The sequence below is a fragment of the Manacus vitellinus genome, unplaced genomic scaffold (assembly GCF_001715985.3).
Source record: "Manacus vitellinus isolate BGI_N305 unplaced genomic scaffold, ASM171598v3 scaffold_8_pilon, whole genome shotgun sequence".
Taxonomy (NCBI): Eukaryota; Metazoa; Chordata; class Aves; order Passeriformes; family Pipridae; genus Manacus; species Manacus vitellinus.
In genome coordinates, this window is record NW_021940864.1 from 17,348,905 (window position 1) to 17,367,347 (window position 18,443).

The 18,443-nt window shown below is 37.6% G+C and overlaps 1 protein-coding gene across 1 annotated transcript in view; it reads left to right on the forward strand.

Moving 5' to 3' along the window:
• Positions 1 to 18,443, forward strand: part of KIF6 (kinesin family member 6) — a 154,761-nt gene that overhangs the window by 81,369 nt on the left and 54,949 nt on the right. The window contains exon 14 of the mRNA XM_029965038.1: positions 9,743 to 9,845. Coding sequence (XP_029820898.1) covers positions 9,743 to 9,845 — 103 coding nt within the window. The remainder of the gene's footprint in view (positions 1 to 9,742; positions 9,846 to 18,443) is intronic.

Below are 18,443 nucleotides of genomic sequence, written 5' to 3' on the forward strand. Positions count from 1 at the left end.
ACAGCTTTACTTAAACCTCCTCAGTCTTCTAGACTATGTTAACACTGATTCAGAAGGCAAGTATACTTATATGTTGGTTTGGCAAAACTTGTTTTAATAAAGGATGTATATATATGGTATTCAAAATAATTTTTCTTTATTCTACAGTGTAGAAAGCCTTAATGTTTCCTTTACAATTCAATCCTTCCAGATAAATTTTTCCCCATTCAAAATAAAATATGTATGATCAAAAGAGGTTTTAAAAGCAGTAGAAAGCCTTTAATAGCTGAGGAAAGTCCAAAATAATGAGCTGAAGTTTTAGCTAAAGTAAGCTAAAAGTTTTGTAAAAACAATATGATAAAGTTTGAAAAGATTAAGTGAAAGTTCCAGAAAGAAATTAGCCAGTTTGTTTTTATGAATAAGCCCAGGCCTGATTGTTATCTCATTCTTTTCTACTTTGGCTGCTATTTCAGAACTACTGCAGATAGAAATGGAATTTATAAGTATACCTGGACTGGCAATAGCTGTTGTCTGTCTACATACACTGTTCTCTACTAAGTCTTGCTAAAATGCATCCTTTGTGTAATACAAGAGGCACAATGTGTTGAATTCCAAGGCGAATTCAACAACTTCTGTCAGGGTAGGTGTTTAAGAGGATGCAGGCTCCTGAACACAGGTGTTCTCTAAACTTCTGCTGATTTATATGCACAGGACATTTTGACTTTGCTGACCTTCTGGAGCTGGTAACATACCTAAAAGTCCTCAGTTGTGATGAGATTAGTTAAAACTTCTGAAGGCTCAATTTTCTTTGTGTATTTAGAGTGCAGTTAATACACATTGGTGCTATTCTGTAATGTAGCAGTTACAGGACTTGCTCAGTAGGTGAGTGCTTGAAATTTAGTGTGGTCACTGCTGAGGTACAACATACCTAATTATTTTTTCAAATCTGGACATTAGTACAAAACAGGTTACTGTTTTGAGAGACACCCCAATAAAGCTTCAACAGAGCAAGAATCAAACTTCATTCTTTTAAAAAGGAGTTTCACTCATTTCTTAATTGCTAATTTTTAGCTTCCAAAAGGGCTAAGTATTAAGCAATAGAAGTAAAGCTGTTCATCTTGAAGATAAATAGATAGTAAATTTAAGGTTAGTTAATCTAGATTACTGACTGGAGAAGAGAAATAGCTTACCATGGAGTTTATCTCATGGTTTCTTCTCTCGACTCTCTACCTCAGCATACCCCATTCTTTCAGTGCTGAAGTTCCTACTATGAAAAAAAAAAAAAAACCCACAACCCAAAAACCACAACTAACCAACCAAACCAAAACCAAAACAAACAAGCAAACAAAAGACCAATTTTTCATTGAGTGGCTCCTGCACTCCTGTAGTTTATAACCTGAAATACTAAGATAGCCCCAAGCTGCTGCTAATCAATGGTGTGCCTGCTACAGGAGGTTTTTTTCTTGTCTACCTCAGATGTAGTATATTTGGGCTTCTACTTCAGCAAACCTCAATATCTCAATAAAGAAAAACCTGAAATGTAATATGAAATTAAAAGTACAGTAAGTTTCCAAAACCAGATTGATGTTTATAACAAGTTCTTTTTCCTCTGCTAAACTGTTCTGAAAATGAAACATGCCTCTTTTGTGGTTTATGGTGTTACTGACAAAATTGGTGGTAGAAATTATTCTTCAGACACCAAAAATACATGCAGATGTCTGCAGATGTCCCTAGCAAAAAACTTTACTTGCATTTGGTCCAAGCTGTCATGACTCCATTGATGTAGGTTGTCATTTTGTAGAGCACTTAAGATTTTCTTATCCACTATTCAGAGTAATTTTTCTAAAACTGAGAAAGATCTATTGAAAAGGAGAATTTAAATACCATATATATCACTCAAAACAACATAGAACATGCAAATGAGGAAAATTTTGTTGAGAGTACTCTATCTTTTTTGAAATGTGTTGGTCTAGTCAAAAAAAGGAAGAAAAGTGTTTTAACATGAAAGCTCTTTTTTGGGTCTAAAACAAGTGCCAAAAGATGCTACTGCAACATGGCAAGTACATAAAAGATGTCTAAACATACACATTTAATCTGCTGTTACTCAACTGAAATATTCATCTTAAGCACAGTAGTCTAAAGTTGATTTAAAATCAACTCTAATTTGAGTTGAGTCAAGTGTCTAAATATTAGCACTTTCTTACTTTTAGTAAAATTTTTAGAACTACATCAACGATTGAAGGGAGCAGATTTAGACTCCAACAAAACAAGGGAAATGCACAGTTTATTTGTAGTGTCTGGTGTTGGATGTAAACTGCACAATGAGATATATGTCCTACTTTATGAGAAGTTGTATTAATTGTATGATTCTGTCATATGCAGAAGTGAATCTTATTTATTTAGAAGTGGCAACAGCACTGGGTGGGTCTCCTAAAGTTCTTGTGGGTTTGACTTCATAGTTTCCTTTGTATCCACCCACTGTGCTTCTGCCAAACCTACCATGCTTCATTTCAGGCTCTCCCTTTGTACCTACTAATTAAGGACTTTAAATGTGTGTATGTATTATACAATCAAATATGATCTCACAGGCATCTTTAAAGAAGTAAATGGTTGCAAATAGCTGATTTTTTTTTCTCTTTTGAGACATACAAGCTGTCATACATGAAATGTAAAATATTTCTGCAATAATATTTGTATCAGAACACAACTATCAATAGGTACACTATTTCATTCCCCACTGCTGATAACGGCAAACATTTTGGTTATGCCAAGTAGCTTCTACCTGCATCCTTGTCTCCTCTGATCCCATTTTGAATTTGATGTCCCTGTTGCCCATTGACTCTTTAAAGAGAACATACTGGCGTAAATAGGTAACACAAAAGTAGGCAGGCTGAAAATCATTGATGCTAGTGCAGATATTCTGCAGCATATAGATTCCATGCCTTATAATCTGAGAAACTGTTAGAATCCATAACTAACAAAAACAGAATCAGACTAAAGTTATTCTGTTAACTGAGTGTAACATGTTAGTAAAATATGTGCTCTATAAGGTGAAGGTGATGACAGTATTTAAAGTTGCTATTAACAATTTCCTTTTATCCTGTAACTATCACTAGCACTGTGCTTTGCAACATTTGACAGAGAGACAAACTGGTATACCAGTTTTTCAGAAGAGGAAAATGAGGAAAAGCTATTTCAATAGTTTCAATTTTATCACATAGAGATCGCTCTGATGTTGAATTTGGTATCAGACTTACCACACTAAGGGGCCTAAAACCATGTTTCTGACTATCATTAGATTTTAAAGGTCAAGTAGCTTTGGTTGAAAAACTAGAGCTGTTATAAACATGGATCTGGGTTAATATGAAAAATATTTTTCTTACCTGTATTGTAATTTGAGATTGCTCAAAATAAAGAAACTGAAGATATTCAACATGATTAAAGCTACCGTATCCCATTTGGAGTTTTGTTGTTCTGTGGTCTTAGACAATCTTGAAATTTTCAATTTCATCTTAAGTTTTTACTTAATTTAACCTTTGGTTTTGATATACAATTCAATATTTGCCTTAATACTCCTGTGGAGGATTATTAATTAATGTAATAACCTACTCCTAATAGGATGCTTGTAAGTGGTCGTTTGTTCAGGTTTTCTTTGGAAGCATTTCAATTGTGCTTTATAAAAATTGTCTTTTACAAAGTTGGCATTATACGTAATAGTTAGGGTTTTTGTGTTATTTTAGTACTCTTAAAGCAATCCCATCTTTAGTGATCACATATCCGCTAACAATATTCATTGCACTAGAAATTAGTGTAATTTCTTGTCTTTGATTTATCTTTGATTTGTGTCTGACTTGCTCCTGTACAAGATTGTTCTTTGCTGTTAGTCATTTTCAGTGTTTCATTTAGTGATGATTTCTCTTCTGTTTCTAAATTATTCCAACATATATGGAACAGTTTGTCTTGTCAATCAATTAATTTCGTGTGCATAAGATAATGCCTAGGTAAATGACCCATGCACCAGTTTTCTCAAGGGTTTCCACAACAGAAATTTTCACTTGTGGAATTCACTTGTCTGACCTGCCTAGATCACTGTTTAGTATCACAATAAATATGCTCATAATCCCAAGAAAATGTTCTTTTTGTCTCCTCCACCCCTGCAAATAAACAAAGAAACTCCAGAACCAGAGAAAGTAATGTGTGCCAATGTTTTATTTAGTTCATTGCATCTGAATCACGGCTTTTACCTTTCCCAAAAGTTTTGCAGTTCAACACTGCAGGGGTGCTGTGAGCAGCCTTGTTTTATGTCTTTCCCATTTTTGAATAGTAGTCTAATGAAGGTAGTCATATGTAATACACATGGTTTTCATGAGAAATTTAGCTGAGCTTTACAGCGGGGAAGTATTTGTTGTATATTGTTTTGGGGTTTGTTTGCCTATCTTTAAGTATTTATTCTTTATTGATTCATTATTCCCAAGCTCTGTTACATCTTTTTTCCATTCTGAACAGATGGCTATGATATCTTGATAGATCCTGGTAAAAATGTAATGAATTATGCTTATATGATTTCTAATACCTTAGTTCTTTTACAAAGGCTTACCAAATATATTGTCTTTAGTTTCATTTGGAAGTTTTTACAGTTCTTTTGTTCTCATTTGATAATAAGTGGAAATACATAGTAACGCAAACAGGCTGACAGTCTTCATAAGCATGAAGACTCACAATTCACACTAGTAGCTATCCTGAAATTCTTCAGACAACCCTGACTTGCATGAGAGCTTTCCTTGAGCCAAAAGGGGACTTTTTGCTCCTATTGATTTCAGTGGAAGAGCTGACAATTCTTGTCCAATAGAGCACTTAGTAGAAATGGAAAGACGAAGTCTTTTTCTGTGAAAATGTAGTTTCTGCAAAACAGATAGATGGGCAGATATGTGGACAGATGCCTTTCTCATCAGAATACGTGGTCTGACAATGCACTTGCAACAAACGTGGGTAGAGCCCTTCCCAAATCTTCGTTAGCGAAGCCCAGCCATGATGACGTGGTCTGAACAGCTAATCCCAAGAGTTTGCTTTTGTCAACAGTCTTAATGTTCCTCCCTCAGAACAGCTCAACTTGCAATCTTAATTCTTCTCTTCTGGAGTGTTGTTTCCAATTCTTTTAGTGGGTTACACTGGCATCGTCTCATATGAGGGCTGCTGAAAACTCCTCAGAGCTCTCATATACCAGGAACAAAATCTGGTTGCAAGGTGGGATTGTGAGGAGACACTGTGGTTCTGCTTTCAGACAGAGAAGATATCAATTTCATGCTATTGTTTGACATATTTTTCCAGGCCTAACTGAAGACCAATGTAAACTTTTTCTGTGGGTTTCATGCATTAAACTTTATGAAAGCCTTCTCCCTCTGAGCAATAAAACTTTTTTCAACAAACAAACCAAAAAACAGAAGGTGACCAGACTCAGGACTGGAAGTGCCATTTCCAGATTGAGCAGTCTTGAAATCTGTATGGGGCAAAAAAATCCCTACCACAACACTAAAATAGAGTACTTTGAAATTGTCCAATATTTTTAAACTGTGATCACTAATACAAACTGCAATAGGATTTGTCTGTGTCGGATAAATTTAAAAATCAGTATGGTCATTTAAATATGTACAACAGTGTTTAATCACTTGTGGCAACAAAATAAAGTCTGTGTTTATCCACTTGCATGCTCTTGCGTAATCAATGTAGCCCCTAAGTAGTCTCAGTGGATACCATTTAACTTAAAAATAGCATTCAGCCATATCATTTCTCTGCTGAGAGTTGAGCACCCAGTGCCACACTATACCCTACATGTTCCTTTAAGTTAAGTTCATTTAAACTTAACATTTGGTGATTTAGGATGTCTGTAAATAGCATCTGTATATGTCACAGCATAGAATAAATGATCTCTAAATTAGTTGGTGATAGAATAGGGTGCATAATACCTGCCAGGGTCTTTGCTGCAATGCAGGCTTCTACCTGCTGTAGGCATGCAACTGAGTCTTTAAATCACTTTGACCTTTTCTTACCTTGAAAAGTAATCAGCAACACCCAAAAGCCTTATTACATTTTTGCTCAGTGTATTTTGAATTATTGCTGGTTTCATAAGTTTAGCCCATTATCAATACCACAACAAGCTTTCTATTTCTTGGTCATTTCAGATCTTGTTGCTCTAGTTCAGAGCTTGAGCCTTAATTGCCATCCTGTTGACTTACCAAGTTCAGTGGGACAGCTGTAATTTGCACATTTCAGGAGAGGAGCCTATTGAACCAAAGCTTTTTGCTTAATTTGAAAGTTGAGAGTTGACTGAATAGGACTACAGACTGAAATCAAACCTTCAGTGAAAACATTCTTAAACATACAAACTTGGGATGTGAAGTGAACTTGAATTTTACCAAAATTTCAACTGTGTGAATTTGCTGTAAATAATGATGGGTTTGCTGTGAATTTCACATTGTGTGACTTGGGCATACTTGTGTTTTAATATTAAGGCCAAACTACACAGCCTAACAGGAAAGGTATCATTAAAATCAAGTTGATACAAAATTTATCACTCTTTCATGCAACTCTGTCAACTGGAGTTTCAAGACTGTGATTACAAGAAATTTTTATGACTTTTCCAATGATGTGAATTATTTTTATGGTAATAATTATTCCAGTTCATATTGTAATGACTTAATGACATGTGTTTCCTGGTTCTTCCTTAGATAAGAATTTTCAAATATTTATTTTGCAACCCCATGCCATGTTATTAAAGAAGGAGAGGAGAAATTGTTTGCCTTGTAAGAATGAAAGAAAACGTTTTCTCTAACAGTTTTAGCTGAACTATTCCACTAGCTTGCCAAAAATTTCTCCTCATCATTGGTTTCTTCTCCTAATTCTGTTTTTATTCATATCTGTACATAAATTTCGATTTACAGCTAGAGAAAAACAGAAATTCAATAGCACCTTGGTTTAAAAGAATATATAGTTTATTTGTTGGAATTAAGCCCAGGAGAAACAGCATGCCAATAATGTTAATGCACCTTGGCACTTGGAGGCCATTTGGAAGAAGGTGAGGCTACTTTATGAAATTAAAGAATATTTAAGGAAATGTAAACAGCATGATTGAAGATACCACATCAACCATGGAGAAGCAATAATCTTCATTACTGAGCAGAATGAAAACACAACCACTCCATCAAGTTTCCAATGTCCCTTGCAGTCTTTTACTAGTATTAACATTGCTGTCTTCCCTTATTATCATCCTAAACGTTTTTGTCATTACCCACAGGCTGCAACATTTTTCTGTAGCTGTTTTATGTTTATATTATGCTGAGATACAGTCTCAGTGTTCCATTTAAAGTTCCTTTCCTTTTATACCACTTTCAGAATAGTATTGTTTACTAGTTCATATGTTTCTCTATTTTCTTAAAATGAACTGCATAAACCAGAAAATTTCCCCTTCCCAGGAATTCTGGGGATCTATTTTTGTGTGCTTTGTTTGGCTGTACAAATGTGCTGCCTCTTAATTTAGTGCTGGAAAATGATTATCAGGTTACCTTTAATTTTGGTTGATGCTTTTCTGCCAGGCAGTAGCAATAATCACTGTAATAGTTTTGTTTTCCAAACTTACTTTACTGTTTTTACTCCTTCTCTCTAAGGCAGTACATTGCCAGAAGAGTTAAATACTTTACATTGCAGTGTTATGCATGAGTAAGGGCATTCATTGTTTATTTTAGGCTTGATCAGGAATTTTGTCCAGGCTTTCTGCACTTAATACAAACTTTTTCTGCAACAAAAGCAATTCTAGAGGGTCAAATCGGGCTGCATGTTAAAATTAGTGCTAGTGATGGGATGAATGTGCTATAAAATTCTGCTTGCAAAGCTGCCTGTTTTTCTTCAAGGCAAGCATGAAACATGAACATTATATTCTCAGGTCATCACCACAGAAAAATATATTTTCCTAAATCCTCTTGCTCTTTTGGATCACACAACAGTAAAGACTGCACTGTATCTTTCTTTGATTTTCTTATTCAAAAAGGGTGGAGCATTTCTGCATGCTTTGCCATTCAAACATTCCTGGCGGTTCTATTTTCAACTCAAAATTTTTGAATTAGTAACAGATGTGCTGATTCTTTTGACTGAAACAGTGGGCAAATTTTTCTCTTATTTTGAATAATTTTTTTAAACTTTTACTGATTATTGAACTCTAAGTCCTAATTTTTTTACCAGCCCTCACTGTAAACAGTATCTTACATCACTGAAATCTCACTGCAGTCAATGGGAAATTATCCTGATATCATAAGTGCGATGAGGTTTAGCAGAACATATTTAGAGTGACTTTAAATGCAGTTTATGGAGCTAGACCCCAGTAAGGGGTAACATCCCCGTATTGTATATCCCAACCTGTTTAGGTATGTTTTGCCTATTTTTTGCCTCAGTTTCACTAAAGTGAGTTTAGAACTCGGTGACTCTGAAAACGGTGTCTTTCATCCCTATTAAGTGAGAAAATTGTGTTAAAGAAAACAGGAGAAACTTGGAGAAGGAGGAAACCCTTACACCAAAATTGCAAAGCAGGTAGCCTGAAAAATAACTGGCATACGTATGTTATTGGTAATGCTGGTCCATTGGCTTTCATTCATTCATGGCTAGACTTTGCAAACGAAGATTTGGGAAGGACTCTACCCACATTGACATAAAACATGTAGAAAACACTTGCACAGCAGAAATCCTAGAAAATTTTATAGCTCTTGTTCATGGTGGATTTGGGGGTCCTGGTAGATCTGAAGCAGGAAGGCAGACTTATGAATAGGACAAAAGAATGGCTTTAGAGGTGAAAAAAATGATGGAGAATCAAATTCCAATTTAAGGAATATAATTTTTGAGGTTTAAGTTGCAACCTTGAGGTTGAATTAGAGGTGAAGCTATTTTGCATTTTTCACACTTGTTTGAGTGAGAGTCCTCCACCTTTTTGCTCCTGAGCTATCTTCATTACTGTAATTTATTTGTTTCTCCTTGCTTATATAATGACATACATGTACACCTGATAACACAGATGCTGGCATGATCTTTCATTCTCCTTAAGCCTTTGAATTTTTTTGCTAATACAAATGCATAATATCTTACTTGGATCTTAGATCATCTAACAATGAGAACTGATAAATTATAGAGACTGGAATACTTTTCTACAGTGATTTTTAAAAAGATTTGAAGCCCAAATAAGTCTTGACATTCTGGTGCACAAAAGGAAACAAACACCAAGTTGGAAATGTAAAAAGGCAGAAACCAATCATTTTTGTAGGTAGAAGTCCTACTTCACATAAAAGGATATGAAAAATATTCACTAGTACATAATTAAAAGAAGCCTGAATTTTCTTTTTCTAGGAATATTGAAAATATTCAAGTTATTTTAAGGATCCAGTGTGAAACAGATGAAAGAAATACAGAAGCAAATTGAGTTTTGCTGTTGTGAAAATACCTCTGGCTCACACTTAAGAATATTTCACATGAACATTTTAAGTTATCTTGAGAAATTATACACCTCAAGCTTTCAGACTTTAGAGAAGTGAGATGAAACAAAATTAATTTGTCAGATAATAGAAATCTTTAGTCAAAAATGCTTTCCCATTGGTGGAAAACTGAACTTTAGTCTTTGTGCTTTAAGACCCCTGGGCTGACTTGCTGTGTTTGTCTAAATAGGATTTAAGTGCAAAATGTCTGTCTTTTGATGACTGTGAAGTGATTATTTTTTACCTTGGGGCAGGAGGAAAGATGCCACTTGGATGTCAGGAAGCTTTTGAAGTTTTCAAGCGGGACCATGCTGACAGTATAACCATTGAGGACAACAAACAGCTTCTGAAACAGAGGTGAGTGTCACAGTAAAATACAGCTGGAGGAAGATATCTGGCAGTTCATTATCAGTCTAGGTAAGAACATAATTTTACACCAGACATCCCAGACTTCTATTGAGGACTTGGTACAGAAACTTTGCCTTTTCTTACTTAGGACATTTCATATTCAGAAGGCACTATGTGGTAAGAGAATAGAAGTCTGGATAGAACATGAAAGTGGCATGAAGAATCTTGGTGCATATTGCCACTGGTTTTATTCATCCTCATAGCCATGTTAAAGCAACGTGGCAATGGCATTCATGATCTAGAATTATTTAGAGGAAGTAAAATCCACGTGACTGAATCAATTACTGCAATTTCCATTGTCAAAAATGTTTTACTGGCTTTGACACCAAGTTGGATAGTAAGCTAGGAGATGTTTAACATATGCATCTGTCTGTTGTTCCTAACTTTTTTGCCAAGTGATTTTAACTTCTCTCTGCCAGTTTTGCACTCACAAACAGAAATAATACTTTCCTCTTCCACATTTGTTGTTAATACTGGCAAAACACTTCAAAATGTGGTGAAGATGGCGAGAATGGAAAAAACATTGAAAACATGTTTTTATACAGCAGATTTTAAACATCTCACAAATTAAACCACCAACCCTTGTCCATGTTGATTGGATAACAGCACTGTTTCTGTGTCAGTTTTTCAAGTGTTAACTCCCCTTGTACTGCAAAAGAAGTACATGGGTTTGAGATTGCAGATGCCAAAAGCAGGTCTCTCAGTCTGTCCTTTTAACTAGCAATTCCCCTAATAGTTGCTTGGGATTTTTTTCTTTTTCTTTTTTTTTTTTCCCTGGAGTTTTCTCCTCCAGCTTTCTCCTGCTTTCTTCTGCTTTCTTTAACACAATTTAAACTCTTAATAGGTATGAAAGACATTATTTTCAGGGTTACTAAGTTTAATATTCATTTACTTCAGTGAAATTGAGGCAAGAAGTGATCTCCACATCTATGTGACTTATTCAAGCTCTTGCTGTTTATCACTTTTCTGAATTGATTAACTTTCTACCTGGATCCATAACTCAGACACAGGAACACAAATTGATGAGGTATTAGATGTATATAAGAATTTATCCCTGTAAACTGGATGTTTAGTAATGCATTTCTTCTGATCCATATATCAGATGATGCCACATCACTGCATCATCACTGCATAAATGAGTAATTTCTGACGTTGCTGTTTGTTGAGCAGAACACTTCATGGTCACAGCATGATAATGAGAGCAACACAGTTCTGAGCCATGCCCTGCATTTCCTCTAGTTAATCACAATTCTTCCATATTTTTTTCTGTTTGCTATTACTATGAAGCAAACCAGTATTTCCTACTGGTTTCAGAACATATAATAGAGATGGGCAGAATCCACAAAGTTTGATGACAGATTTGCCTTCCCTAAAAGACAAAGGGATTCAAACTAATGCCTTGGGTAACCCTTCTCTAATAGGCATCAGCTGATTGCTGAAATCAGTGCTAATGTGAATGTTGATACTCTGGAGCAAGTTTCCCTCTGCCATTTGCAGTCATTTTTAGCAAAAATGCTTATAGCTCCAAGTTTACCAAGTTCATTAGAATGGATTTACATCAAGTCCAGTCTATAATTTGGAATGCAGCCTCTGAACTACCAGTTACACAAAAGTTCTGTTACCCAGCCAGTGTTCAAATTGCACAGGAAGAAGAGTGTGGACACCACATGTTTAAAAGTTACCATAACTTCCCTTTATATGTAGGCCTCTCATGTTAATAATTTTGTTTATAGTTGCATAACCACTTCTGTCATACCACAAACAGTATTTGGCTCACAAATTACTTATTTTTAGCTGTCTTATTTTTCCTTTGGGTATTTGGGGGAGATTTTCTTGGCTTGCTAATTATCATAGAGGATAGGAAGGAACCTTTAAAGGTCATCTAGTCCAAGCCTTCTGGAATGAGCAGGGATATGTTCAACTAGATCAGGTTGCTCAGAGCCCTTGAGCGTTTCCAGGGATGGAGCATCCACCACCACTCTGGACAACCTGTTCCAGTGTTTTACCACCCTCATTGTGAAAAGTTTCTTCCTTATATCTACTCTAAATCTACACTCTTTTAGTTTAAAACCATTGCCCCTTGTCCTATCCCAACAGATTCTGCTAAAACATTCTTATGATCCCCCTTTAAATATTGAAAGGCTGCAATAAGGTCACTCTGGAGCCTTCTCTTCTCCAGGCTGAACAACCTCAACTGTCTCAGACTGTCTTCAGAAGAGAGGTGCTCCAGCCCTCAGATCATTTTTGTGGCCCTCCTCTGGACCCACTCTAGTAGATCCATGTCTTTCCTGTGCTGCAGAACTGGATGCAGTACTGTTGAGGAATACATTTAGTGCCAGTAGCTCAGTGTGCCGCTTCAGTGGGAGCTGCAGATTGACCTCTGGCACTGACCCTTTGCACGACAAAGGGCACAGCTAGCCAGGTGAACAGACACTTAGAGGCATAGTAGGAGCCAGTGACTTAGGTGGAAGAGCTGAGACTTTCACACATGCTGTCCAGGGTTTCCTTTGTTCCGGGTCCTTCCTTGGAGGCATCAGCTCAAGCTGTTATTCTGTTGTTGCATCATGATTAAATTATTTTAAGGATCCAGACATATGAGAGGCTCTGCTATGGGAAACCTAGAGTTGAGCCAGTAAGGAACCCTTGTCTGACTGTGTGAGTGTGGTGAGTGTAGGGAGTCAAGCAGGGCACCTGTGGAGCCACCCGCTGTGAAGGGGCTTTGGTCTAGCTCAGGTGATGTGAGTGTGACTGTGTCCTGGTTTTGGCCAAGGACAGGGTTAATTTTTTGCAGTAGCTGTCAGAGGGTGGATTGTGGAGCCATGTGGGCATTGCCAAGACCCTAATGTTATTTTATACCATCTTACATCATGGCCAGGGGTGTGGGGGAAAGGGACTCTCTCTCGCTTCTGAGAAGGGCATTCCTTTTCTGGTGGAGCAAGTGTGGCGAACAGAGTGGTGGGGTAATGCTGGTCTGGAGCAGAGGGAGTGGTTTTGATGGTATGGCTGAGGTTGGGTTGAACTCCACACTCTCTCTTTTGTACACTTTTTGTATTAATATGGTTACTCTTACTATCTCATTGCTGTTTCCAGTAAATTGTTCTTGTCTCAACCCATGATCTTTGCCTTCTGTGCTTCCAGCTGGAGGGGGAGGGGAAGTGAGTGGCATTGTGGTTTCGTTAAGCCACTAAATTTGAGAACACAATTCCTAAACCACAACAGACTGCCAGAGTGGCTCCTGGATAGTCAGACAGGAAAATTTCCTTAACAAGTACTCCAGGTGGGATTTTACAAGACTACAGTAAAGGAGAGAAATCACCTCCCTCAACCTACTGGCCTCCCTTCTTTTGATGCAGCCCCAGATACAGTTCACTGCCTGGGCTACAAGAACACGTTGCCAGGTCATGTCCAGCTTTTCATCCACCAGTACCCCCAAGTCCTTCTTCTTGGGGATGCTCTCAATCTCTCCATCCCTCAGCCTGTATTGATATCAGAGTTTGTCCCAACCCAGGTGCAGGACCCTGCACTTGGACTTGTAGACCTCATGAGTTTCACACGGGCCCACTTCTTGAGCTTGTCCATCCTGTCCCTCAGGTATGTCAACTGCACCTCTCAGCTTGGTGGCTTATGCAAATGTACTGAGGGTGCACTCAATCCCAGTGTCTCTGTCATCAGTGAAGATTTTAAACAGTACCAGTCTCAGCAATGGACCCCCAAGGGGCACAACTTGTCACCAATCTCCATCTGGACAATGAGCCGTTAACCATTACCCTCTGGATGCAACCATCCAACCAATTCTTCATCCACTGAACAGTCAACCCATCAAATCCTTATATCTCCCATGTAAAGAGGATGTGGTAGACTGTGTCAAAGGCCTTACAGAAGTCAAGACAGACAACATCCACAGCCCTTCTTTTCTCCAGAAATGTAGTTATTCCATCATAGAAGGCTACTAGGTTGGTCTGGCAGGACTTGCCCTTGCTGAAGCCATACTGGCTGTCTTGAATCACCTCCATGTTCTCCATGTGCCTTAGTATAGCTTCTAGGGGGATTTCTTCCATGATTTTCCCAGGCACAGAGATGAGCCTGACGGTTCATAATTCCTGTAGGTCCCATAGACCTGTGTACAGTTTCCTCAGGTGGTCATGAACCTGATCTCCTCTTACAGTGGTAGGGATTTTGCTCCTCTAGTCCCTGTCTTGCAGTCCATCCACTCAAGCGGTGTGAGAAGAGAAATTGCCAGTGAAGACTGAAGCAAAAAGGTCGTCAAGTACATCAACCTTCTCCTCATCCGTTGTAACCAGTTTGCCAGTCTTATTCATCAGGGAGGGGTATACTTTGAGCTTCCTTTTCTGGTTGACATACCTGTAGAAGTCCTTCTTCTTATTCTTCCCATCTGTTGCCAAGTTCAGCTCCAGCTGCACCTTGGCTTTCCTGACACCATCCCTACACAACCAGGCAGCACCACTATACTCTTCCTAGGTTACTCCTTATTTCCGCTGCCTGTGCATTTCCTTCTTGCCCTTTAGATTGATCAGCAGGTCTCAACTGAACCGTGCTAGTCCCTTGCGTTCCTTGCCTGATTTCTTGCTCCTGGGGATTGAGAAGTTTTGCACTTCGTGGAAACCATTCTAAAAGATCTGCCAGCTCTGTTCAACTCCTTTGTTAAAACTCCTTTGTTGAAACTCCTTTGAAGGCAGGGGATGCTATTAACTAACTCCTTGAAGAGTTGGAATTTTGCTTTCCTAAAATTTAGGAGCCTAACTTTACTCTTTGCCTGACCCATATCTCTCCAGGACTATGAACTCCACCAGTGCATGATCACTTCAGCTCAGGCTGCCTCCAGTCTTGAGATCCCCAGTTAGTGCACCTACGCTGGTGACCAATAGATCCAATATTCCATCCACCCATCACCTTGCTTAAGAAGTTATCCTCAGTGCATTCCAGGAGTCTCTTGGATTGCCTATAGCTTGCCATGCTACTTTTTCAGCAGATGTTGGCATGTTTGAAGTGCTTCAGCAGGAAAAGAGCCTGTGAATGTGATGCCTCCTGTAGCCAGAGCAAGAAAGCTTTGTCAAGAGGCTTTCCTTGATCAGGAGGCCTGTAGTAGACACCGACCACAAGGTTCCCTTTGTTGCCTTGGTCTCTGATTCTTACCCATCAGCTATCAGCCTGCACGTGTCTGTTCTTCAGAGACAGCTCTTCACACTCAATCCTCCTCTGGATGTAGAGAGCAACCCCTCCACCCCTCGTCCTCTCTTGTTCCTTCTGACAACCTGTAGCCATTAATCGCCACACTCCAGTCATGGGATTTGTCCCACCAAGTTTCAGTAATAGCAACTAGATCACAGCTTTCTAGCAGCACAGTGGCTTCCAGCTTCTGTTTGCTGCCCACACTGCATGCATTGGTGCAAAGGCACCTCAGCTGGACTGTTGACCATGTCACCTTCTTAGAGGGGCACTTCTTAACTCCTTCGAGGTATTTCACTGGTGTTTCCCTGTTGGTTCCTATTATCTCAGGAGTCCCAGGTACATCTCAGTAAGACATCGAGTACACATTCTATCATTCTTAATTAAATGGTGAACTGTCAGTGAGCCTAATTGGAAGTTTCACTGTGAAGGTCACAACTGTTGCTTGGGCTGTGAAATTATTCATATAGATGTGACTATATATGGTCATACATATACAATATACATGTATTTTTTCTGTAACTCCCCTTGGTTAAATCAAATACTGAAAACATTTGTTTTGTTAAATATATATATATATATATGTCTAAGAAAAATTCTGGTTTTGAATAGCTTTTCACCTGCTGCTTCAGAGCTCTTCACAGAGGCAGTAGCTTAGTACTGTAGCTCAGTACTGTCTCTGGATTTAAAAGGTGGGAAGTCTGATATGGTTAAGGATAATTTCTTTATGAAGCTCATTACTGCTCAAGTGAAAGAAAATAGTTTCAAGCTATCCAATTAGGACAGTTGCCTATGAGGAGTACCTTCATAAGATAAAAAAGGTGACCTTCTACAGCTTACTTTACAGTTAATACAAAACAATTATTTTTTATTTTTCTTCTGTACATTAATAACTTCTTCCTTGCTTAAAAAAAAAACAAACCAAAACTAAACAGAAAAAACCACCAAAACCCCATGTGTTTATGCCCAGACAGAATCAGATTTCTGCAATTTGGACTTCGTATACTTGACTTCCAGAGAATTTAATAACATCCTATTTCTCAACATAACCATGTTCACTTAGGATTGTTTCTCTGAGGAGGAGAAAGATACATCTCATTTTCTGGTGAAATATACTATCAAAAAATCTTCCCAGATGAGCCATTCCAATGTAATATTGCATATTGCACAAAGCTTTTAAGCCCCATCTTAGTCAGTATTTCCAGTAGTAAAGTTCTACTGAACTTACAGATGTGATGTAAATCTAGTTTCCATTTTGTTTTCTCCACCATTTTCCATTTTCTTCTTCCTTGCTTTCTATGTTTCAGCTGGTTAGCAACTAACTTGTTTTTTTCAATACCTATGGGCAAGTTTCATGGAAAGGATGAGTTTCACTTAGGTCACTTGTTGTTGTAATTTCTAATAATTAAAAACAAGTGAATGTTCATTTAATTCACTAAATGTCTCCACTGTCTTATTAGACAGCCTCTGAGTTTGTCTTGGTTTACATTATGAGTTAGAGATTTGTTTTTCAAGAAGTTTATTTTTAAATTACTGGCACTTGCATTCAAAGAGTGAAATCTTTGCCAAAAATGCTTGTTCCACTGAAATCAGTGGCTAAATTCACTTTAGGGTTTCATCATGGAGTATTAATCTTGTAGGTAATAGAAGCCATGATTTGTCAACTTCAGCCTTTCTGTTGAGTGGTCTCCATGTAAGATACACAGGAAGTTTTTTTCAGCTTACAATATATAATTGTTCATAGCAATATCAGCTTAATGTTAGATAATACCACCTTTTTTTTAATTAGAAGAGTATCAAAATAGCTTTTTACCTTTTAATATTAGAGCCAAATCTTATGTCTTTACCTGGTTTATTTTGTTAGACTGACTCATAGTCACAGATGGAATCCATTGGACTGTCATACATTAATGCCAAATTTCAGTTTATGTTATTGTGCTAGTTTATAAACTATGGTGATTGAGAAACATATGCACGATCCATTCAACTATTGGCAGTAACCTATGAATAGGGACTGGATAGATAGATGGCTTCAACTTGTCCGGATAAATCTCTTTGTGAACATGAATCAGAGTTAATAGTCAACATGAGATTTGCCTCAAAAATTATTAAGTTATTGAGGAACTTGCTATTTGGTTCATGGGACCTGAGGGAAAGAAAGAGGAGGTACTTTGGGGTTTCTTCCCTTTGATATTTGCACACTCTTCAATGCCTGCTTGTGGCTCTAAGTCAACACCAGTAGAATAAGCTTATATAAAGTCTCACAGATGCTTCAAAGGCTTCTGCCTTCTTTATGTAAGAAAGAGTAAGTGTTGAGGAACCCTCCAGCTCCAGCCATTTAGTCTTGTTGAATTCAGCTTCGAAAGTGTATGTTTGTGAGCAGATACCTATGAAGGTACCCGAAATTCTAACTCGTTCCAGTTTTACAGGGAAATTGACTAGTTGAGAAGGGGCAGTTTTTCAAACCCCAACTCTCCAAGGTGGGGGGGGGGAGGTTATTTACTCTATTTTGCCATTATTTGAGTTAGACAGAAGTACAATTTGTGGATTTCTTCAGTTACTTTGTCTAGAGCAAGACTCTTACAGATCACCTGAAGTCTTGATTAATAATTGAGTTTTGCCTCCACATTCTGCAAGGTTCCACTTGTACACATACAAGTAACAACTGAGAGTTTCATGTTAATCTTGATGTCCTACAACAAATGTCACAGTGCAGCAAATCGTCATTCTAAATTTTAAACTATTACTGTTTAGACTATTACAATTGATGTTTTCTTGAAATAGCCTCAGTTCTCTCAGTGCCTCCTTGGACTTTACCATTGTACACTGAAGTAACTGTCATTATTTTTACAGCACAATATGTTTGGCATTTGAAAACCTGATATGTCCTAAACCTGATTTTTCCTGAACACTTTTATATAGTACCAAATTAAATAAGTATAAGAGAATAATTATGACAGCAACTACTGTGAAACATCAGAAAACGGACAGAAGAAAAGCACAAAAGGAGTAGGCATCAAGTGCTAGCAGACTGTAAGAAATGTAGAGAATATAAATTTTTAAGGCTCGGTAGATAGCTGTTTTTTAAGAATACATTTAGATATGACACATTTCCTAAGAAGCAAGACATACGGTGAGCTGTTGCAAGCTAAAAAAGAAACTTCTGATCATCAGAATATTTTACATACCATGTGAAGGTTTGATTATTTGAATATAATGAGGAAGTGGTCAGTGAACTCATTTAGAAACATACCTGGAGGGAATTTCCCACTTATTTCCAGTTTTGATTTGAGGTCAAGCTATTTGCATTCTAGAAAAAGAGAGTTTCCAAAGACTGATTCATTCATTCGTTTCCATCCT